The sequence below is a fragment of the Sceloporus undulatus genome, chromosome 4, assembly GCF_019175285.1.
Source record: "Sceloporus undulatus isolate JIND9_A2432 ecotype Alabama chromosome 4, SceUnd_v1.1, whole genome shotgun sequence".
In the NCBI taxonomy this organism is placed as follows: Eukaryota; Metazoa; Chordata; class Lepidosauria; order Squamata; family Phrynosomatidae; genus Sceloporus; species Sceloporus undulatus.
This window is the reverse complement of record NC_056525.1, coordinates 171,095,413-171,120,455: the sequence shown is the minus strand read 5'-3', so window position 1 is coordinate 171,120,455 and position 25,043 is coordinate 171,095,413. Positions and strand designations below refer to the sequence as shown.

The 25,043-nt window shown below is 37.7% G+C and overlaps 1 protein-coding gene across 6 annotated transcripts in view; it reads right to left on the bottom strand.

Moving 5' to 3' along the window:
• HIVEP1 (HIVEP zinc finger 1) overlaps positions 1 to 25,043 on the bottom strand; it is a 110,552-nt gene that overhangs the window by 41,637 nt on the left and 43,872 nt on the right. For 2 of the 6 annotated variants that reach the window (XM_042463400.1, XM_042463401.1), the window contains exon 1: positions 12,647 to 13,066. The exons of the other annotated variants lie outside the window; for them this stretch is intronic. In XM_042463400.1, coding sequence (XP_042319334.1) covers positions 12,647 to 12,683 — 37 coding nt within the window. In that variant the 5' untranslated portion in view covers positions 12,684 to 13,066. Of the gene's footprint in view, positions 1 to 12,646; positions 13,067 to 25,043 lie in introns of those variants that run through there. 6 annotated transcript variants of the gene reach the window in all.

The window sequence follows — 25,043 nt, the reverse complement described above, 5'->3', positions numbered from 1 at the left end:
ATAATGAATGGCCTTTAAGCTACCCAGATATTCAGGTTTTTGTGAGAGGGTAGTCAATATACATCAATTTACTGATGGCAGCATGATGCAGTTGGCAAAGTTTCCATTTTTATGGCCTAAATCCTACTGCTCTTTCCCAACTAGAGTGGTCCTACTGAATTAACTGCTGAACGATATTAAAGCTGAAACGTACAGCTGGATGTTGCCAGATTATTACATTATTCATTTTAATACTCCACCTTTCAGATAAATAGGGTACTTAAATGCTTTGAGAGGAAAATAAAGTTCTTTGAAGGATCATTACTCATTCTTAGAAAAGGATTATAAAACATTCTCCCCAAATAATCTGTGATTTTGACTTTTTAAAAATAAATAATGAGGAAGAATGTAATGGCAAGCAGCCATCAGGGAAACCACATGGGAGCAAAGAAGGTCACTAGTTGAATCATTAGATTAAAGCACCCATTTACAGTGCGCAAGTAGCATTACATAAGAGTGTTACTTTTGACAGACAAAAAGCTAGCAAGACTTTGTTTACTTTTTGACAGACAGACACTATCTTGTTTGTTTCCCAAAACAGAGTCTCTTACCAGCTTCAAAATTACACTATTCTCTGTACCAAGTGTTACTTATTGATCTCTTATTTCAACAATGTAATTAACTAAAGGTTGCTATTACCAAGACATCAACAAAAAGAGAAAGTGTATACAGTCGGCCCTTCTTATACACGGATTTTTTATACACAGATTTAAGCATACACAGTTTGAAAATGTACCAAAAAAGTATAAATTTACCTTGATTTTCCATTTTTTATAAGGGACACCATTTTGCAATGTCATTATATGTAATGGGACTTGAGCATACACCGATTTTGTTATACACGGGAGATCTTAGAACCAAACCCCAGCGTATAACAAGGGTCCACTGTAGTCCCAATTTATTATACCTTCCATGCAAATTTAGACTTGGCTTCTGAGACTTCACTTCTCCCTCCACTAGACAATTGGGAGTTCTGGTATGGGTTTCTGTTTAGTGCCAGAGACAGTCAGAGATCTCTAGAAAGTTTCCTTATTCCAATACATACTGTACATTTCCAGATATACTGTAGTACTGAAGTAGCTGCCAGGATAACAGGAAGCATTTGTGCGTTGCAAAAGAGTTCAAGAGCCCATGGAGAAAAGCAAAAGAAACTGCTCAGGGACAGAGCTGTGCAAACTTTACAGCACTCTATAAATAAATGTTAATAATAATAATAATAATAATAATAATAATAATAATAAAGATGTGGTAGAGACAGGTGAAGTCCCTGTATCCGTGATTGAAAATGCCAAGTATCAAGAGATGGGGGCAAATTTTATATCCAACTGAAAGGCCTTTGTACTTGCTAGCCTATTTCCTCCAAGTTACTGACTGGTAATATAGCAAGTGAAATTTCAAGAAGATTGCCAGAATTTCTCCCCTCTAATTATAGTGAGGATTGGGGCAGGGAATGGGTCAGAGCCCTGTTGTGTTATTAGTTATTTGCCTTTCTCCCTTTTGAAAATTTTTATTTTCTAAATGTATATTACTTTGTGTAATTAATTTTTTTAAAAAAAGGATTGCCAGGATTTGACACTTTCAGGATATTACCAGATTGATCAGCACTTCTTTCAGATGTTAAGCCCTGCTGAAAATGTTACCTACATACAGAATACTTCAATCGCTCTCAAAAGTTGCACTAGAATTAGCTGGGAGGATGTGTCTCCAGTGACAGGGCATGTTTTCACGCATAAAACCACAGACCCAAGGTAGTCATTTCGATGTTAAAGGCTCTCAAGATAGCCATGTCACTGAGCTAAGAAGACATTATTATGACTCAATGGTAGGGATGGAAAGAATATTCATGAATTGTCTTGGCTTCAACAAGAAAGATTATCCTGACACATCTAGACACTCCATCAGTGAAATTGCCAACTGCTACATGATTATCCAGGACTTTTTTGTGGCAAATTCTTATGTGCAAAACGTTTTTTAAACCAGAAACACTGCACAAGAAACAGTGTATTCTTTATTTTCAATAACTCATCTATGTCTTAGGCATCACCACATCTTAATTCTTGAAGACAGTGTCCTAAGGGGAAAAGATGCTTGATTTCTGACTTCATTGTCAATCTACCTGCAGGTTTCATTGTCACTTTGATAATGGAAGAAAATTATTAGTACCTGTACAATCCTATATTAAACTGTGTTTACAATTTTCTAGGATCTTATGAATTTATTGTACCATAGACTTAAATCTACTGCTTTGTTTTACAGTAGCTGTCAGCCCCCAGAGCCATTGAGCTATCTTTTGGGTGGAATTCATTTCTATATAATGAAAGATATGAAGAATGTGATTATCTATTCAGTTTTCATGTTTCCTGAGGGCCAGAACCAACTTGGCATTCTTCCTTTAATATAAATTATGTAAACTACTGAGCACATCTTTAAAACTACCTTGAACCATGGATGGGAGTTGTAGTTCAACTAAGGGAGGTCAAACAGTTTAGAGGACATGAGGAAACACTGCTTAGTTTAGTATTACTAGTTATATGGGCATGTCCTGGGCCAAAAGTATAGTACTATGTAGTCAAATACGTAGGGTTTTGACATTAGTGGTAACATTTTAAAAAAACCATGTTTGATCATGAGAACGTACATAGTGTATTTAGCATCATACTCCATAGGAAAACTCACAGGATATGAGGAAACAGATGGGACCAAACAGATGGTGTTTCAAGACTATCTTGAAACTCTCAGACTGTCAAGACACACAGAGGTTTTAAAATATATTTTCAGGCTATTGCTTCTCCATTCAAGACACTACATAACCATAGTAACAGACTGACTGAGAAGGTATAACCTAAACCCCTGTCTATTAAAAAATGAAGGAATCTTCTTATTCACTCTTCAGTCCTTGCAAAATGAAGGAATCTTCTTATTCACTCTTCAGTCCTTCTCTCTCCATTTATTCTAACTGCCACATGCAAATGACTCCAAATATATCAAAAAATGTTCTAAATAAAGAAAACAAACTAATAAAAAGCTACCGTGATACTCGTTATTAGGATTAATGCATTAAGAATATTAAGTTCTTTATGTGTGTAAACTATGAGCACCAAGTTATGTTTCGCAATATCTAGCGACTGAAGATTTTTCCCCCCAGGTTTGTTTCTGTAGTTATAGCTTCCTCTAATGGTGTGCTAATGTTTCTAGAAATAAAGTCGAATTTCCTGTAATAGTGTGCTATTATGTTTTTAAAAACTGTATGTATGAAATACTTCTCTAGTCATATCTTACACACTGAACAAATATTTGTTACTGAAGGTGGAACAGAAGATGGTTCTACATCTTAAACAGAGTTATCATATTTGGTTCTAAATAAAATATACTAGGTACTTTAAAAACAAGAACCAAAAACAACTATGTAATAATTTTAAGAAGAAGATTTACCTTATTTACCTAAAATCAAGATTTAGAGACTATAACTGTGTACAATACCAAGATTAAAGGGGGTATCAGAAACTAACCTGGTCAAAGAAACAAAGAAAGCTGTACTATTTTAAACTTACCACTAGGAGTCAGCTTTGTATAGGTCAGGGCTAGTACAAGACATTATCCAATATACAACCAATGTGAATAAAATGCTACTAGTACTGAGAATTTATCATTCTCAATTTCTGAATGCAAACAAGTGAAATAAGAGTCTAAAATTCTTGGCTGTCATTTTCAAAGTCTTTCTTACAGAATTTCTAAGGGCATATGAATCTAGAAGTTATTTTAACTCCATCAAACTATTTGATTGAGAACATACAAACTTTACCTTTAGGCTGAGAAGCTTGTCCCCTATATTTCAGGAAAGGGTCTTTTTGCAGTGAAAGAAAGGATGCTTGACACTGCCAAGCTAGATGTTCTGAATTTCCTTCCGGTCCATTCTACCATTCCTGACACTAACAGTGTTCCAGATCTGCATTGCCCTCCTAAATATGGATGTGGAGAGAAACTTTAGCACCACTTTTCACTGCACTGAACCGTTTTCCTCTACAGGGCTGTATCTGCAGTGCAGAAATAACCCAGTTTGACATTTACCATGGCTAAATACTATGGAATTCTGGGAACCGTAGTTTGTTGTGGCACCAGAGCTCACTGATAGAGAAGGCTAAATATCTCACAAATTACCATTTCCAGAATTCTATGGTATTGAGCCATTGCAGTTACAGTGGTATCAAACTAGATTATTTCTGCAGTGTGAATGCAGCCCAAAAGAAACAGGGCTAGTGAGGTAATGAACACATTCACCTACAGTGAAATATATAGCTTAACTATCACTATGGTCAAAGAACTTGGAATTCTAATCTTTTGGTGGCTATTTTGACATGATGATCAGCAAGTTGAAGAAAACACTAGTTCTATTCTAAACTCCAGTATTCTTTATGCTGCCTCATATCTCTGGGTTTTGTTATTCTAAAACACAATTTAATATCAATCTCATTGATAACAGAAGTAAGTTCTTTGGCAGCAGAGAAAGCCATTTTATAAGCACACCTTAAAGGTTATGTCTGCACTGTCATCTTAAACAAGAAGATACACTACCCACCACTTGTAAACATGCATATGACTTTACAGATAGTTATTCATTATGTTTGTTGCATCAAAAGGCAGAGGTGAGCATGTTAGTGCCACCTCTTCTTCCTCTATCTCTCACATGGAGAGTGATAACCTGTACAGGAACCCTATTTGAGGATACTTTTTACCCAGCTGGGGATTATGTTGTTGTTGTTGAGATGTGTGTGTGTGTCTATCATAATAGCATGGAGAGTATACATATTTAGGGGGGACCTCTGTGATTCAGACTCATTGCTTTCCATATAAGGGGAATGAATGAATTAGTGACAGAGAGGCTAGGATTAATGTGCTACCCTCTTCATGCAGTGATTCAACACAGATAAATAACAGTGAATGGGACTAGCGTGTTGCCAAGCACTACTTTCCATTTGTTGCTCTAGGCATCCTCTTTAGAAGTGTCATAGGCTCAGCTGCTGTTTTCTCTATGGGCAGGAAGAGGCGCAGCCATCTGCCCTTTCAGAAAATGGACAAACCCTCATCCTTCCTGAGCACTGCTCATGCTTGATAGGGTTAAACTGGAGGCAGGATCCAATATCTAAAGCAAGGGTGGGTGATATGTAACCCAGGGCTGTTTTTGTGGTCCCTAGGAATAAAAACAATGTCAAATTGTGTGTGTGTGTGTGAGAGAGAGAGAGAGAGAGAGAGAGAGAGAGAGAGATCTGTTCTGAAATATCCCAAAATCTGCATTAGGAGTGGGTGTGATAGGGAGGTTGAGCCCTCCAAATCTGTGGAGTGGGGTAATAACCCCCCCAAGTCTTCCATAGTTCTCCACTTTGGTCTGTGACTTCACACTCTCTCTAGCTACCATTGTGGTTTGACAGATAAGCAGGTGGTCAAAACTTCCAACACCTGTGAATCTACATGCTAACAGGAAAAAAATTCCATACTGATGGCTTAGCTTGTTGAATTTCCATTCCTTTCCTACTTCCTCACAAAGCAAGCTACTGCCTCCATAATCATAATCGGTATGAAGACAAACTTTAGTGATGTAAACATAAAAAGCTCTGCCAGTAGTGTTACACCCCTTGGCACTTAAGAAGAAAAGAAAAGGAAAAAAGTTTGGAATACTGTACTTTCACTTGACTCTCATGAGCATGTTTGAACAACGCATGCAAACATGACTGATTACAGATAAATGTGTTTAGCTTTGTTATTGGTCTTTGTTTTTGTTTTAACAAGCTTTTGTGGTCCCTAGGGATAAAAACAATGTCAAATTGTAAGAGAGAGATTCACTAGTGAACTAGTGATTTTTAGCAGGTGTTTTTGATAAAGTGATATCAGCAAAGCAAGTAATCTGGAACCCTACAACCATTCAAAGTCAACTCTGTCTGCATGATACACTGTCTGTTGTTGTGTGCCTTCTAATAGTTTCTAATTTATGGCTACCCTAAGACAAACGTATCATGAGTTTTCTTGGCAGAAGGTGTTTGCTATCACCTTTCTCTCACCTGCCCATGGTCATCCAGTGCAGTTTACATGAGCAAGTGGTGATTGCAACCCTAGTCTCTTGGAGTTCCAGCCCAACACTCAAACCACTACACCATGCTGGCTCTCTCAATTCACTTCTAGAGCAGTGGTCCCCAAATTGTGCCCTTTTAAGAGATTTTGGACTTCAGCTATGTTGACCAAATCTGAGATTCTGGGAGCTGAAGTCCAAAATCACTTAAAGAGTACAGTTTGGGGACCACTGGTCCAGAGGTTCTAATTTTCTTCAATACCAGCTACCTAAGATCCAAAGTGGGGTTTTCCAAGACTGGTATTACTGCTCTACTGCTATTTTCCGGGTCTGTGGCTTCCATTCTGATAATGCAGTGAGGGGCACAGGTATAGCAGTGTGCTGGAAATTATTTGGTCTTCTTGGTAAGCAAATGAAAGAGTCATCCAAATAAGTGTCTTCCCTGCTTCACAGCCCGGATCAATGCCCAATTATAGTTTAAGTTTCTCATCACATGAAGTATCAAAAGGATTATCACACTATATCATCATCCTGCTAAAACTGTGGTTTATTTACTATGACAAATAGGTTACTTAATAAAAAAAAGAAAAAACTCAACATGAGATCTAAAATACTGACACCTCTCAAAGAGAAATTTCTCTTTATTTTTGATTAACTCTACAAAATTTTTCTGGGAAGCAGTTCCTCAAAAGACAATGCTTGAAATAGAACTTAACCCTATGTTCCAAAAAAAACATGTTCCAAATTTCCAGGATGTGTTCCTCTTCAGAAAGTTATCCAGAAGATCATACAGTCATAGGATTATAGAATTGAAAAGGGTCTCATGAGCCATTAACCCAAATCTCTGCTCAACGCACAATCTCTAGCTAAAACAACCCCTACAGCCTTTAGAGAAGGCGACCACATCACTGCTCTAGGCAACTGATTCCATTGCCAAACTGCTATTAGTATCAAGAAATTCCTTCTAATGATCAATTGAAATCTACTCCCCTGTAACTTCAAATAATTAGACATGGCCCTACCCTCTGGGGAAGCAAAGAACAGGCTTGCTCTCTCCCTTCTGTGGCGGTCCTAGAGGTATTGAAATAGTGTATTCATTGTGGTGTGTGGCAGCCCATACTAAGGCACTGTTTAATACAGGAGAAATCTTGGCATTGTGGCAAATGGAGATGAACAAAGTACTAAACTGGCTAGAGCAATATTATCCAATAACCAGTGTACAGGAGTTTCTGAAAGAACCTTTATATTAATTTGGGCAGTTACGGTATATCCTGACTTTTGATGATAAAAATAAAAAGAAGGTTTTCAATGTCCTGTATATCAAAACAAAATTCAAAATTGCACTATCACCAAAAATAGGTGGTATCAACCTCTGTAACTGGAAGAAAGAATAAATGATATCAACCTTGAGGATTAGGATCACCCAAATTAAAAAGTGACTTCAGTCTTCTAGACTTCGATAATCTGAATACCAGGAACTCTCTGCCAGGAAGAGATTAATAAATTTGGCTCCTGCATCCCAATTTATAGGAAAGTTTTTGGAGAAAGGAGAATGGATACTCTCTTGTATCAGGATCACAACAGGACCAAAACAACATTAGAGAAACAAGACTTTGTGTTATTAGTTCCAACAGATTAAATTCTTGTTGATTACCTGGGGTTATGCATCCATAAAGTTAACAACAACTACTTAAAAGAGAATGGATTGAAGATGCTGGTAACTTTTGATGCCAGAATCTGATCAGAACCTGACTGAATCCTTATGAAAACAGAATTTACTCTGTGTGACTTCTGTAGCACTCAAGTGAGAACTTTTCCATGCCTCTTAGGGGTTATACTATTTAAATTTAAGCATAAAATAAACACCAAGGTGCAAAAGAGTAAAAAATGTTTAGGACATAAAGCTCCAAGCAAAATTACTAAGACAAACAGAATGGGATTGCCTGCTTTGAGCCAGCAATATATGCTAAGCAGTTAAAAAAACACTTTTCATTACATTGGAGTACATAATCAGTAAAGTTGTGGTGTGTTTATGTTATGTGCACACATATGTATGATTTGAAAGATGTATTCAGTAGCTTGAAGCCATCAAACATACCCAAAGAAACTGCTGACAAATGTATGTGAAAAAGTACATCTTTAGCAACAACAATTTATTAAAAATAGAGATTTTTAAAAAGTTTTATAACAGAAATGGTAGCTTCTTAGCCATTATTGCCATCCTATTCTTCACAATGGTACAGAGTATACAAACTGCTAGTACATAATAAAAACACAACAGGCTATGTTCTGTAATGAGGTGATGGTCTTAAAGTACCAGAGAGAGCCTACAATCTTACAATAAAGGTTTCACAAAAGACTGGACAGTGTAAATGGTGAAATACTGTTTGTGGGCACAGTTCATTAAATCCTGAACAAATGAATGAAGGTGTATATGAAGTACAATATAGAGAGAGTCTACTGTCTCCTTTGGCATAAATCCAACTGCTAGTTCCAGCTAGAGTACATCAATTGAATCTATAAAACTCACGGAAGTGTTGACTTACCATTAAGCAATTAATTCATTGTGTCTACTATAGATGAGACTAGCAATTGAATTTAGGAGCAAGATGTAATACTATTTTGACAACCTCTTAACTCAGAGTAATTTGAATACATTTACAATGGCCCAAATAAAGGCACCAGATACAATATGATCTTGGAAGTTACACGGGGTCAGCTCTGGTTAGTACTTGGATAGGAGCACATAGAAAAATGCCAAGTGCTGTAGGCTATATTTAGGAGGAAGGAACTGGCAAAACCACTTCTGAGTATTCTTTGCTCAAGAAAACCGTATGAAATATATAGGGGTGTCATAAGCTGACAAGACACACATTGGCCTAAAACCTGTGTGGTGTTGATGCTACAAAGACATCAAAATGGAACTTCTTTTAATGTCTCTGTTGCTGTAATTCTCCATGCTGCTACAAATTCACTCTGGCAGGTTTCTCATCCCCCCTACTAAGATAATTTTGGGGAAGGGGTTATACAGAGAGCCAAACTGAGGAATGGAGATGCTCCTTTTTCTTTTGAATCCGATTATTTCACCAGTGGATGTCCACTGATGGACTGATGGGCAAAAGGGGGGGGGGAAGGAGAATGGGGGGGGGGGGGGACAAATCAGAGTCTGTATCACATTTACCTGAGCCTGGCTATTCTGAAATGTACAGTAATTAGCACTGATATAAAAGTATTCATGCAAGAGGAACAACACTACCATTTAAAAAAAGGGAAAAAAGACCTGCAATCTTAAATGGCAACAGATGCTATGAAAATCAATCAAGTTTTATGCCAGGAGGAGGAGGACTTGCTTTGTCATTCATTCATTATAGCTTGGAGGTTATTCAAATTTGTCAAAATCATAATAGGTTAAAATGAGATCCCAAGAAGAGCTATCTCACTTATACATCTCATTTACACATCATCAATGTGTAAGCTGCTTGACTACTAAAAATTAGGTCAATGGTTTCCCCAAGTGACATGGTACTCCTTAGAAACACCTTGACTTAATGCCTCATGTAGGAAGACATGGGACAGGTGCCAAGTGTAACATACTCTTCAACTCTTCCCAGGCTGTGCTATAACTGGACTAAGATGAGGAGTTTTATCATTATTATCCAAACAGTACCATTCACTCATCATTTTCACATCCACACTTTGAAGAGACAGAAGAAATACTTTCTGTTTCTTTGTGTTACCTCTATCAGAATACAGAGCAAGCTGTACGTCCAATTGATTCTCACTAGATTTTTCTTTTGGCTAGCTTAGTACAAGCTATCACAACTGTGTACATAGACTGAAATGCCATCTTGACAAGTTCTTAAAGTTGTAATGTGGGCAACAGTTAGAGGTGTGTAGCTATGTGTCTGTTTAATTCAGGGATGTGCACTGTAACAAACCTTTAAATTCCTGTACTATGTGCAAGGCCAATGAAGCTAAAAGGATTGTCCTTCAAACCCAGAAATAGCTTTCTAGTAAGCACTAAGATGTCCAATGGACTTTTATTTTCACATGCCCTTATATAAATTCTGACTACTACAAAACACATTGGAAAGCAAGGACCGGGGATATTATATCCAGATTTTCAGCTTCTTTAACTAAAATACATGAGACTGAAGAACTGATAGAGAACAGGAAATGCACTGGCACAAATAAAAAAAGGAAGATTTGGGTGGCACACAGACGTCCAGCCTAAGGCCCACAATGCTAAAGCATTACCTAGACTTTCTTAGTTCTGTAAGCCGTTAACAAGGACATTCCCTGTGTTAATCTTTCACAGGTATTAGCCTAGATATAATCATTTTAAAACAACAGAAACAATCTAGAATTCTGACATGCTGTAAGATTTTTTTCACAATTCACTAAGTAATCCCTATCAGATTTGCAGTACTAGCCACTTAAAATATGTAATATACTATGGATGAGGCCCTTCACAAATCCATTAAGCTTCAGAGGAACTTTGGAACTAAATCAGTAGATGTGTCATGCATTGCTTCCTTTCCACAGGAAGTATTTACTGAAATCCTACACTGTCAAAGGTCGCTGTCAAACAAACAATTCATTCTTTGCTTTCAGCTGCACAGGCCTAATGCAGCCAAAAATAATTTTAAGGTCAACTAACACAATCTTGATTTTGATCCATTTGCCAAATAACTCCCATTACCCTAGCTAATATCCAGTCAAAATACTTACAAAAATGTATTCCAAGAAAAGCTAATATTATAAAATCCCATGTTCCTATCAAGCGTTATAGAGAGAAAAATTTGTGTCTAGGCTGCAGAAAATTTTACTCTTGGAAGATTCCTTTTAAACATATAGCATAAAAATAGTTGCAAATTTAGAGAAAGACTTTCCGAAGTGGTAACAAGAAGCTAGTTGATCAAAATAAAGCAGCACTAGTTTCACAGAATTACAGCACAGTATTTTCCATCCCAGCTAGCTATTAACCTGTCACAAGCTGGAAAAAATAATGCAAAAAAATACCAAAACCTCACTTTTTTAAAAACAGCATTACTATGTTATATCAATATTATTAGACAAACTTATAAAAGCAGCAACATACTTTTGGTTATCAGTATTATTATCTATTTATAGACTCAAGCAATTTTACTATGAGATTCCATCATTTCTTCCTTCTTTACCACCCTACTCAGATTATGAAGTATTGCATAACACTGCTGCAACAAACCAGAGTCTGTAAATCACCGGGCTACATATGCTCACTTATTTTTGGGAGCATTTACAGTCAGTCCTCCATGTTCATGAATTTATTATCCATGGATTCAAGCGTCCATGGCTTGAAAATATTTTTAAAATATATAAATTCCAAAAAGCAAACCTTGATTTTGCCATTTTATATAAGGGAACATTTTACTACTCCACTGTATTTAATAGGACATGAGCATCCATGGATTATCATATCCATGAAGGTCCTGGAACCAAACCCCAGTGAAATCAAGGGCCCACTGTATTACTTATTTTTAAACATATGCCATAAAATAAATGGCTAAAGTGTCAAGTACAAAATAAAATAACTTTGAAGTTGTTGGTGTTTTGTTATTCTGGAATGCTTAAACTGCTGAAATTTTTTGGATTTTATACATTATCTCAGCTCATAAAAAGGACCTCCTTGAGTGAGGGTATTTCACAAGTCAATACTTGTTACTCTCACTCTATGTATTACATATATACTACACAGATTCAAGTACAGTACTTCTTTTTTCAAGTGCAGCATAGGCAGGTTTCTCAATAAGCAGCATGGTAAATAACTCCTGCACGAGCATTTTAGCATAATCAAGTCCTACTAATGAGCATTTACATAAAAATGAATTAATCTCCACCATACATTCTCACAAATTCATATTCACAATTCCTCTTAAGATTTGTAATAAAGATTTGTAATAAAGGAACGAATAACGTTCGACATGCAGAATGCTTTCAGAGCCTACACACTTAGCCTGTAGTTTCCCACTGCACAGAAGAAAATGTCAATTAACTGCTGCCTACAGGAACAGGGTTATACTGCTTCAACAAACCAGAAGACAAGTACAATGCCTTGTAAGTGGAATCCAAACTCATTTCCCACCCAACCCCATGCCCCCTCTTGTATGGCACATCTTTTCTCATCTGACATCTGTAGAATTATTTTAATAATTGGCATTTATTTATACTATATCTTCCAGGTGTCATTACTAGATCACATTCAAGCTCCTGTTAAAAAGAACGGATGAACTCTGATAAAGACTAGAACAAATTTTAAAATTCTCTAATTTTTGACAAACACCAGTGCTGAATGTTTTACATGCTACTGAATTATAGGTAGGAGATTATAGGTAAAGAATTAATTCCTTTAAACTGACGATTATTTCAAAGGCAGGGAAATTATTCACAATGAAAGATCCCAGAGCTTTAAAAAGACCTAATGGGAAAGAGCTATTTTTGATTTGATTGCCAATAAGGACTAGAATAAATGACTGATTATTTAAAAAAAAAAGTCTAGTAACTTACCAAAGAAGACAAAGTCTTTTCCTGTCACTTCTTCCATTCATGCCAAAAATAAAAAACAATCTCAGCTCAACTAGCTCTTGAGTTGGCACAACACACGCTGCACTGAGGTAATGTTTACCAACAGCCACCACATAAATACATATTCATCTCTGGTTACATGCAGTTACACATCAGCATAGTGCTATCACACTATAGACAACTGGCACACAAAGTAGCCTCTTCACCAGGTTGAAGAATATTAATCAAAACCTGCATATTTAAAGTTTGGTCACGGGATTGCCAAATTGATAGCTCCAGCAAGATGCAACTATCATATGTAAATCCCCCCTTTTCATTATATCCTTTGCATGGTTACAAACTTCCCCCTTATATTAAAAGAGGGAATGCAACATGGTTTAAGAGACTGAACACAAATAACACCCAATCTTCTTTGCAACTCACTGCTACTCGCTGCTTTATTCCTTTCCCTGTAGTCTATTGTAATTAGGGAGCATTGCAACAGTCCCATCACCCGACAGCTGACAGGTCATTCCCCATGATCAGTCCCATAATACACCTGAATTGCCCTGCCACATCATTCTATATTCAGAGAGCAATTCTAAGACGTAATCTCTCCGGGGCTTAGGGATCCTAGGAATCCTCCCCCGCTATCTCTCCATGGCAACAGTAGCTACAGTAAAGACAGTCCACTTCTTACGCAAGCAAATGAATATGAAACACTGCCAAGAGGCCACAAATGCCAGCAGTCAAAACATCACTCTCACCCCTCCCTATTTAATTGTTCCCTTAAAGCCACAGTAGTCCATTCCTTTTTGTTTACCTCACATTGGAAAGGCACATAACCACACACGTCTGCAAGCACAAACGCAGGAACATTGGAGGGGATGGGAGACAAAAGCATACTGGAGAGATTTGCAAGGCAGGGCTTCAAGCTCTATATAGCTTGAGGGGGATACAGTGTATATTAAAAAGGAATCCGCCACGCAAAAAGCACACCTTCTTCCCTGCCAAATGAAACGCTGAGTTACAAAAAATTCCAGATTTTTTAAAAAAAACAAAACAAAAATTTGTGCAAAGATACAGTTTTACAAGAATTATAATGATTGTCTGGTCATTTCAAAGATTCCAGTGCACAAAACCATAAATGGCACTGTCCTGTTGACGATTATTATTCTATTGGGTTGTTTTTGTAAGAATTGCATGAAATGAAATATATGAACTATGTTTTACTATCCTGGTTTGCCTGTTTTTTTTTTTTTTTTAAAGCAAACTAGCATTTATACTTGTGTGTAAGTCTAGTAATTTTGGTCAAAAAATTGACCCCAAAAACCTGAGTTGACTTATCCACAGGTCAATGTATCTTAACTTTTATTTAAAAAAAGAACCATCCCCTGGTGAAAGGCAAGAGTGTAATCTGCCCTGGAAGCACTGACCCTCCTCTACTCTCTCATCCATCCAGCCTTTAGTGTGAGCACAGTTATGACTGCTGGAATTTTTAAAAGATATTTGGCTTTGTTTTCTTTTGCTCCCTCTTCTATATCCTTTGTTATATGCGCCTAGGTCTGTGGTGGTGAACCTGTGGCACATTTGCCAGAAATGGCACATGAAACCATTTTTCAGGGCACATGGAGGGCAGGGAAGAGTAGGAACAGGCGTGCGCCAGTTCCTCCTCTTCCCAGCTGTCCTGGGCCTTCAGCTGTCTCTTGGAGAGGCAGCTGAAGGTTTGGGAGCATGCAGGAAGAAGTCTCAACCCCCCCCCCCCCAGGGCCGATGTCCCGCCCCGGGAAGCCCCCCCCCCCCGGAAGTCTTACTCTTGGCACTGGGTAACACCCTATGCTGAAATGCCTTTCAGTTTGGGCACTCAGTCCCCTAAAAAGTTTGATATCACTGGCATAGGGATTACCCAGGACTTTTCCACAATTCATATCAAAATCTGTATTTTTGGGCCCAAAACCTGCCCTTGACTTATACATGAGGTCTACTCAGAGTCAAGTATAGTAGATTCTCAACAGTATACAAGGGGATCTTGTACAGCCTTTCAGACTAAATGAGTGGAAGATGGTGTAGCATAAGCTTTTGAAGACATGGTCTACTTCCTCAGATCCAGGTGTTGTTGAAATTTACAGTACAAAGACTAGAGTGAAAGACAACTACTACAACGACTAACACAAAGAAATAGAAGACAACATAAAGGAAAGGATGAGAGACTGCTTCCAAAAGATCTGGGAAATTAAAGGGAATTTTCAACCAAGAACCAGGATGCTTTATGGCAATAGAAATAACATTATCCAAGACCAGGAAGGAATAAAAAGATGCTGGACAAGAGTTATACAAAAGGAGTTTAAAAAAATAAAGGACGCATGGAATGAAGAGCCATATGAAGATGGTTCTCCAAATTTTAAAAAGCGAGGTGGAAGCTGCAATAAGAATAAGGGGGGAAAATAAATTACCAGGAACAGATGATATTATAATCAAACTACTACAATCCCACTGGCGGAATCAACTCTACTGCTAACCAACATAGATGAATAGATATGGAAAACAAAACGATGGCCAACAGATCGGAAACGATCAATATACATCCCCATCCACAAAAAACAAGACACAAAATATTGTAGCAACTATAGAACCATAGTATATTCATCTACCATGAAAGCAAAAGTATACTCAAAATTCTGCAATACAGACTGCAACCCTATATGGAAAGAGAAATCTCAGAGGTGCAAGCGGGAAAAGAAAGAGGCACTAAGGATCATATTGCAAACATACAATGGCTAAGGAATTCCAAAAGAAAACCAACATGCCACAAGAAGGCACAACTCAATCGAAAAGACAATCATGCTAGGAAAGGTGGAGGGAGGCAGAAAGAGAAAAAGACTGCATGCTAAATGGATGGACTCTATTAAGGAGGTCATGGGTATGAATATGCAGGAACTAAGCAGAGTAGTAGAGGATAGGGAGTCTTAGAGATGTCTCATCTACAGGGTAGCCATGAGCTGGGATTGACTCAAAGGTGATTAACAACAAACAAAATTTGATTTTTCATTAAAAGACTTAAAAATATTAAGCCAACTTCAGTACCAAGCAACTATCATCAGTCCAGTAGGTTTAATGCTCTGCTCTGCAGTCTCGTCAACAAATGGATACACAAGCAAACAGAAATTATAAATTTGACATTAATATGATACTGACCCTGGACAAACTTTTGTAAAATCGTTACATGCGCCCCAAAAACTTGGAACCAGACCTCCATAGGGCAAAGTCACTGAAGCCAATGGGACAAGTCAGTTTTTAGGGGGGGGGGGGGAAATCTGTTACTTTCAATGAGTCTACCCAATCAATGATTGTGTATTCCTGCATGGCAGGGGATTGGACTGGATGGCCCTTATGGTCTCTTCCAACTCTATGATTCTATGATTTTATAAGCATCACTAAACTTGCTTCCAATTCAGTGTACCTGGTATACTGACAGTAATGCCCTTATTCCTGTTTATCTCAAGCAAAATTAGACCTAGATTTTTGATCCATCAACTGATCAAGTATATGGGACATATTTACAATAGGAGATACAGTACTCATAAATTTAGTTTTGAAGACACTTTTCCCATTCTACTTCCACCTTCACATCGATTTCGTATGACTGGGCAACTCTTCTCCTCACAGCAGCAGCCACTCCACCACACCCTGTTAGTTTTTAAAGCACACACGAAAATCATATAGTCCTGCAAAGATACTGTTTGACTATAATTCCAAGAAGCCACAGCCAATGATACTAGGAGATGTAGCCCAAGAATATCTGGAAAACTGTATAATTTCCATCCATTTTACAATCTGGCCCGTGAGCAACTAGGCCACTCTACTGCCTCCCTTTTAAGTTTTTTTTTAAAACTACTTTGGATTGCACAAACTGTCAAGTGCTATGGTAGCCACACCTCCAGCCATTTACAATATCCATATGTACAGAATACCTCTGGGCCCCAGAATGCTTCACTGTCACCCTCCCTATCAGTGACTATGGGCTCTGAGGTAGTTTTCTCTGTCCCCCTAACTGTGGAACACCAGATCCCAACTGGATAGTCTACATCTAATGATTCCTCTTGCAACCCCTTCCAGAATTAGTTAAAACGCTACCACTATTGACACATTACCCATCAACAGCCTCCTCTTTTCAGCACTGCGTTTCAATGTATTCACCATCATCTAAGTCCATTATTGTTATTTCCAAACACTGGATCAGAATTCTCTGTTTCATGAGACTTGGCTGCAAAAAGCAGAGTGAGATGGGTTTATCAGCATATCCTGGGCATCCAGCTCCACATCCTTTGAAGACATCATTCAGAGGCTTAATGGAAATGTTCAACAAGAGGGTCACAATGGAGGCTCGATAGGTGTAAGGTAGAGCCCTCCAATAGTATCTTCTGGAATACTGTTTACAGGCAGAAGTGGAGCCAACAAACAAACAATACTTTTCATCACCATGCTAGAGAACCTATCCATGAAGCCATAACTATTAATGATACTGAATGCTGCTGTGAGATGCACCAGAAGCAGTAGGATTGCACTTCTCATCTCTGTCTGTCATTAATTAGGGAAACCAAGTCAGTTTCTGTTCCAAGTATCCAGAATGAAACAGGCCCTGGGATAGTACATCAATTAGGGTTTGGCTGATACCACTTGTTTGAACATCTCACTCAAAATAAGGAAGCTGATAAATTGTTGGTTCCAAAGAAGCTCTTCAGGAGTGCTTTTACAAACATTTGTTTTTCAAAGCAGCCAGGACCACCCTCTCTTAACTGAAAGAGGCATCTATTATAGTAAATGAAAGAGATGAATAGCAAAAAGGGAGGAGTCAAGAAGAAAAGAAGTGGCTGACATCATGACAATGTGTGTGTGTGCGCGCACACACTTTCAAGTTGCGTTGACTTATGGTTCCCCATGAATTCCTCTAAAATATAGTCTATAGCACCTTTTTTTGGTGGTCTCACATCCAAGTACTAACCAGGGCTGACCCTATTCAGCTTTCAGGATCATATCAGAAGTGGTGCCTTTAGGGTATTTAGGTCCTAGGACATCTTGACAATACACTGACAAAAATTATTGATATACTGGCACATTCTGAAGTTAATAAGTACACTGTTGTTTCCATAGAATAACAGCAACAGTTGAGAGCAAAGCTTCTTTATATTGAGCAACAAACCTTGATTCATTAAAGTTCAGAACCAATAAAGAACTTTATAAAGTATTTACTACCTCAAATTTCTGTGCCCTAAAACTTGTGCCATTCTGTTGGGGCTGGATCCTTTGGAAGACAGTGGCACTGGAAACAAAACAAAGGATTCAGAGATATGCTAAAAATAATAATTTACAGTATTTTATTGTAAATAGACAACTGGATATGAAGAAACTTTTTTGTTTAAGAGTGTCTTAAAGCTTAAATTGTACAATCAAGTCTACAATTTCTGGTACCAACTTTTTTTTGCAAGCAGCTTAACATTTACTCAAAGCCATTCCACTTAAGAGCAAATACAGAAAAACCTGTCAGAATGTATTTAAATCTGCCTTTCAGGAGTGAAGCAGACAATGACATGATTTGTCATCTTAAATATGCACTGTGACATTCCTTTTTAAGAAATAGAGGAAACCAATGAATTTTCTTGAATGCAAATTGCATCTCAACAAAGTTGAGAAATTGGAAATACAATGGCACAGACAATCCTAACTTTAGTATAGAATGATGTATCTTTATACTTCAGCATCTTGTATACCTCCTTCATAGCTGTCTTTCCAAGTCCTAGTCATCTGATTTCTTAACTCCAGTCTGCCTTCTGAATAGTAGATGGGCCAAGTATGGAAAATCTTGAACTATTTCAATATCTTCATCATCTAAAGTTATGTAAATAATCTGTGGTCATTATTTTTGTTTTCTTAATATTCAAGCCAGAATGCAACATAATTATAGTTTGCTAAGGATATCACATGCTGGCTCCTATATTTCCACCTATAACAGACATAGTTCTTATCTCCTATAGGCCTTTGGTCCATGGTTTGCTGAATATATGTGGTGTCATTTCTCCAACTTGTGTGGAATAAACAACAACAATAGAGAACAAACTTTGCTTCTATTTGGACACCAGAATAAATCAACCACTTGTTCTGCAAGAGGGAATAATCAGAACTTGGAAGTCGTGGTTCTGTCTCATTCACAGAGAACTAAGGTTCTCTGGCTTCCTGTGGTGTCTCTGAACATATTCTTAATCTAGCTCCTTGTTTATATATCATATTCCAAATACTGTCCAATACCTTGTTTTGTGTTACCCAAAGTTCTTAGCAACACACAGGTTACAGCAACAAAAAGGAATATAATAAAGTCTTCTGGACTAATGGAGAAAATACCACAGCTCACAGAGAAGGCAAAGATAAGCAAAGAACCAAATACATGCTTAAATAAAACCTGGCCCTTTAACAGGGTATTAAACTGTGACTGCCTCAACTGGAGGTGCATTGTGATCAACCCACAGCACTGCAATCAACTCAGACCACATAAAATACAGCACTCCCTCCTGCTGCCCCAACAGATGGTCTCTGCTGTATGAAATGATGACTTTAACCAGGGAAAATAATTTGCTATCATACATAAAAAGTCTTGCAATATTTTAAAGGCTGACCAGTGCATTGTGGTATGTGCTTCTTCAGACAGAAGCCTACTTTCTCGGATGCATTATGGATGTAGGCTTTCATCTCTAACAGCTCATTTCACAAATATAATTTTGCTGGGATCTGCCAGGAATGCACAGCCAGCTGAAGCTTATCAAGGTCTCTGGATGAGGGCCACCTCATGAGATATAAGAATATAATGTTTTAAGATTAGCCTATACAGTCATCCCTCCACATTTGCGGCTTTGACTTTTGTGGATTTGATTATTCACGGATCTGGTTAATTTGTTCTCTCTAAGAATCCCTAGGTCCTCGAGCAGAACTCTGTGGTCAAAGTCTGCCAGAAGTTGTGCTGGAGGACCTAGAAATTCCCAGCATAAACAATTCCCTAGGCATCTGTAGGTCCTTGGGTGCAATTCTATGGTCAACTTCCAGCAGATGTTGTGCTAGAGGACCTAGAGATTTCAGGAGATGTTCTCTTAGGTAAAAAAAAAAAGTGTTTTATTTTAACTTTAATTCTTTCCCTTGTTAAATAGACCACTATATCTCTGGGTAGCTTTCTGTTTCTGGCTATGCTTGAGTTAATTCGAAACATCTTATCAAATTCCATATCAATATAGTCCTGCGATGTTTCCACCAATTCTGCCAACATTGGGATGATTCTTCCATATAATTCTTCTCCAACTTGCTCCTTGAGTCCTCTTATTTTGATACATTTCTTCCTATCCCTTGCCTCTTTCAATCTACTCATGTCTCTTTCTTGTTCCTGGATTTGTGTTATGTTTTTTGTTGTCTTTTCCATCTCTATTGTTCTGGTCTCTAAATCTTTGACTTTCCTTTCACATGGGTCCTATGCCCCTATTTTATTCAATTGGTTTAGGCTGCAATCTTGACATTCAGTCCTATTCAACACTGGAGTACGTCTTACCTAGTAAACCTGCATGATACTGTGTATGAAGTCTATCAACAGAAGAGCTGGCTTGACCAGCCAAGTAACTTAGGAATTATTAGTAAGATAACAGGATCAGTTTGGGTGGATTTCAATAACATTCAACTGAAGTAAACTCTTTCTGCAAGAAATAATCGACTGCTAAATGCAACTTCCAGCTACTTAATTTTTTTTCAGATGTTTCAGAAGTGAGGTTCTCATGCATAAACCACATACCTCATGTATTTAAACAGTTTGTCTGTGGTAAGCTGCATTTTACCACAAATGACTACATAAATATATGAAACCTACATTGGATTCAAATTTGCTTCCCGCCCCTCAAAATATCATTTGTTTTACACACAAATATGTCTGAAAACAATACCAAGCTGCATTTTGCATTGTATGTGAAGTCACTATTTTTACAGTTCTCTCAATTTCAAAACAATCCTTTAACAAGAATGTTTATACAGGTTGAATATCCCCTATGCAAAGTACTTGGGAGCAAAAATGTTTTGGATTTTTTAATTTTTATTTTTGGGATTTTAGAACATTTACTTCTAAATAATGAGCTATCCTGGAAATGGGACACAACTCTAAACATGAAATTTACTTATGTTTCATATATACCTTATACATGTAGCCTAAAGGTAATTTTATACACAATATTTTAAATAATTTTATTCATGAAACCAAGTTTGTGTACATTGAAATCTGGGAGCCAAATGCTGGTGTGACATACTATTATGGGTTGCAGGCTTCAGTTTTATTTTGCCAAGACCAGGGAACCAACTGAGAAGTATCTTATCCTTCCCTGGTGCTCACCTTTACACAAGCATCTCTTGGAGGAGCCAGAGCAGCAAAGGTATGGATCTTTTCCCTGAAGAGAGGTTCCTGCCACATGCCCAAAAGTGAGGAGCTTGAAGGGTTGACTCTGTGGACTATTTGAGGCCACTAACGCTCAATAAAAAGTCTGTAAGTCCCTTGACAGCCTGATTTCATTGTTAGCAAACAGTGGCAAGATGAATATTCCCTAAGCAGAGTTGGGAAGTCCAACGCTCTTCAAGTTCACATTCATTCACTTCTGCCTAACTTCTTTCAATAATTGCCCTGAATTCACTCCAATTCTCCCTACTCATGTTCTGAAGCAAATGCTTAAACCTAAGTTTGCGAACAATGAGTCTTCTGACTGAGGATAATAGGCATGAACGCTTCCTTGTACTACCTTTTTCATAGAAAATAATTCACACTATCTTAAGCATTGTAAGATAATCAATTAAATGCAATTCCAAGGCTTGCTCTATTTAAACTTAAATGCATGTTTCTTTCTGGTCTCCTTCAGAGGGCTGCATTTCCCCAACTAGCTTTTAAGTGATAGAAAAAGCAGATAGCCATAGCTGTTATGGGACTGCAACTGGGACTTGTGATGGAAAGTGCAGTACCATACCCTAGTGGCTTCCAGCCCTCTCCTGCCTTGAGCTGTCTCCCTGACAGCTTGCTCCAACATTGCACCAGTGCTACATTTTCCTCGTCACTACCATGATGACTTTGGTCACAGCTCTTTCCCTTTACTCCAAACATATAAAAGATTAAAGGCCAAATGGAAGGTAAGAAGAACATAGCCCTCACAGTTTTCCACTGTGGCTTTTTTCAATAGCAGAAATATAAAATATTAATATATGATCCAGTGTGGCGTAGTGATTAGTGTTGGACTTGACTTGACAGATCCAAGTTCAAGTCTCATTGAGCCATGAAATTCACTGGGTGAGCACAGCTCAGTCACTCTCTCTCAATCTGACTCAGTTTCCTGTGAAGATAACATAAGGGAGAATGAAAATCATGCACGTCACCTTGAATTCATTAGCAAAAAGGTAGGATATAAATGTAACAAAACAAACAAAAAATATCAGTATGCAAAGGTATCTTGCAACACCACTGAGACTAACTGAAAGATAGAAGTTGATAGCATGAGCTTTTGTAGACTTGCACCTACTGTACTTCCTCAAACACATAAGTATCAGGGACAAATCTGTAAACTTTCATGGCCAAAAATCACACTCTAATTTCTTATTGTTTTCTTTTATTTTCTCTACTGTGTTGGATGCTACCACCATAGTGAACATGAGGAGTTCATGTAGGTTATTTCAGTAAAGTTTACTACTTCTATTGTTTAACTCAAATAACTAGATTAATCAAATCCAAATACACAGTTATCTCAATTGAAAAGAAATCTGCTATGTATCTTTGGGGACATGGTGATGCCTTCTAACTCTCAACAACATAATCAATGAAAGGTGATCCATCTGAATCTTTTTGTGTTTCCTCTTAGTAGACCATGAAGTTTTTATTGTTAACTGGTATATGATATCTTGCTTTTTCAGCTGTATAGGTTGCATCTGCACTGCAGAAATAATCCAGTTTGAATCCTGGAATTTGTAGTTTGTTGTGGCACAAGATCTCACTGATAGAGAATGCTAAATGGCTCACAGAACTACAGTTCCTGAAATTCAATAGCATTGAGTCACAGCAGTTAAAGTGGTGTCAAACTGGATTATTTCTGCAGTGCAGATGCAGCCTATATAGCTGAAAAGGTAAGATATCGTATACCAGTTAACAATGTAAAACTTAATGGTATACTAATTTTGACTCATTTTGATAGAAGAGGCCAGTTCTTCCTGGCTTTTACAAGAACTAGTTTATATGGCAAACCACACGCTTATTCTCAGAGCACTTCTGAGTAATTTTGTACTTAAACATTTCCAAACATATAGATACTGAGAACTTGCTGACTATGGTCTCTTCCAGTTTGTTCACAGATCCCCTTTAATCCTACACTACCAAACGTGGCAGCAGAAAAAAGTAAGCTCAAAAGTGGAAGAGTGTATGACATGCTTCTGTCACATACACACCTTTGTTCCACCACGGAAGATAAAAATATGTTACTAGCACAACCCACTTTATAACATGGCATGATATAGTTGTGGGTCAAGGCTTACAACAGTCTGGATGTCAAGATCACCTGATGCTTTTTCTACCTTAAAGTAAAGGGGAGGGGGGGAGTGACTGGGCAATTAATACCTCGATGTTACAGTCGGCCCTTCTTATACCCAGATTTCTTATACATGGATTCAAGGATCTACGGTTTGAAAATCTTCAAAAAAAAGTATAAATTTCAAATATCAAAACTTGATTTTCCATTTTTTATAAGGGGCACCATTTTGCTATGTCATTATATTTAATGGGACTTGAGCATCCACGGATTTTATTATCCACAGGGGATCTTGGAACCAAACCCCAGCGTATAACAAGGGTCCACTGTACTAGCAATTGACAGCATATAGTATCTTCTTAAATTTAATTTAATTAATTTAATTTTTTGGTAATTAGCAGAGAATGTTCTAAACTTTTTGTTGTTGTCACGTGCCTTCAAGTTGTTTCCGGATTATGGCAACGAGATTTTCTTGGCAAGTTTCTTCAGAGGGCGGTTGCCATTGCCATGCTCTGAGACTGAGAGCCCAAGGCCTCCCAGTGGGTTTCTATGGTTGAACAGGGATTTGAACCCTGCTTTCCAAAGTCACAGTTCAACACTCAAACCACTACACCACACTGGCTCTCTAAACTTAAAAGCTGCCCCCCCCAAAAAAAAAAAAAATATATATATTATCATTTAACAGCTATGACCATACTAGCCTGAACAAGACTAGTATTCCAAAAGATTTAGGAATGATCTAAGGCAGTACCTTTTAATCTGTCATCAATTAAGAGTTTGGAAAATAGACTCTGTCATTCCTTGGCCCCAATGGCCACAAGTTGGCATGCCCACAAGCCGACAACTATTAGTGTTCTATTAATGGTTCCCAAACCTTTGGGTGACAATTCCCAGAGTTTCCGATATTTGGCAATATTGGCTTTTTTAGAAACGAAGTCCAATGGCACAGTAGACACAAGACCAGGAACCCCTGGTCTAAAGTATACCCCTTCTTTTTCTGCACAGGTCAGTGTTTCTCAGCTTCAACTACCTTCCTTTCTGCACTGCACAAATAATTTGTTCCACCACTGAGTTGTTCCAACAAGATAGTTGCTCAAAATACCTATGCATTATGTTGCTGCATGTAAGGATCAGTGATCTGAGTTACTTAACACAAAGCATCACCCACCTAAAACAGGTTGAGAGACAAAGGAGCAGGGTGACTGTGGTGGGCACAAACAGATCAATTGAGTGAAGATTAATTTTTTAATATTAAACATCAGACTGCTTTTCTCTCATGCCACTGCTTTACAAGCAGACAGGGCAAACTCGTAGTTAAACATGTCCACCACAAACCCAAAGTATTTCAACATAATTGGAAGGCATGTGAATTATTCAGACACAAATGCTTGGTGCCTTTAATCCTGGATCTCCAGTTATTAAACAGACATAAACAGAAATAAACAAAGAGAGAGAATCTGGATTCTTTCCATTCATTTCCTATATAAATCCAAGAATAATAATCAGAAGCTGCATATTTTACAGCCATCGTGAGCCTTTTAAAGAATATTTTGCCTCTCCCTCACCGACATCAATGGCCCTGTCCCTCCCCCCAAAAAAAGAAGATATTGGTCTCACCTCAAATCTAATTTTAATTTTTTTTCTTTTTCAAAATTCGTACTGATTTTAATTTATCTTGTTGTTTAATTTCTATTTTATTGCTTTTTGACTATTGTTTTTATGATTGGGGGAGGGTTGGGAAATGGGACTGTTTAAATTGTGAATTTTACTCTTAATGATATTTTATTGTTATATTGTGTTGTAATTCGCCTTGATTCCCTCAGGAA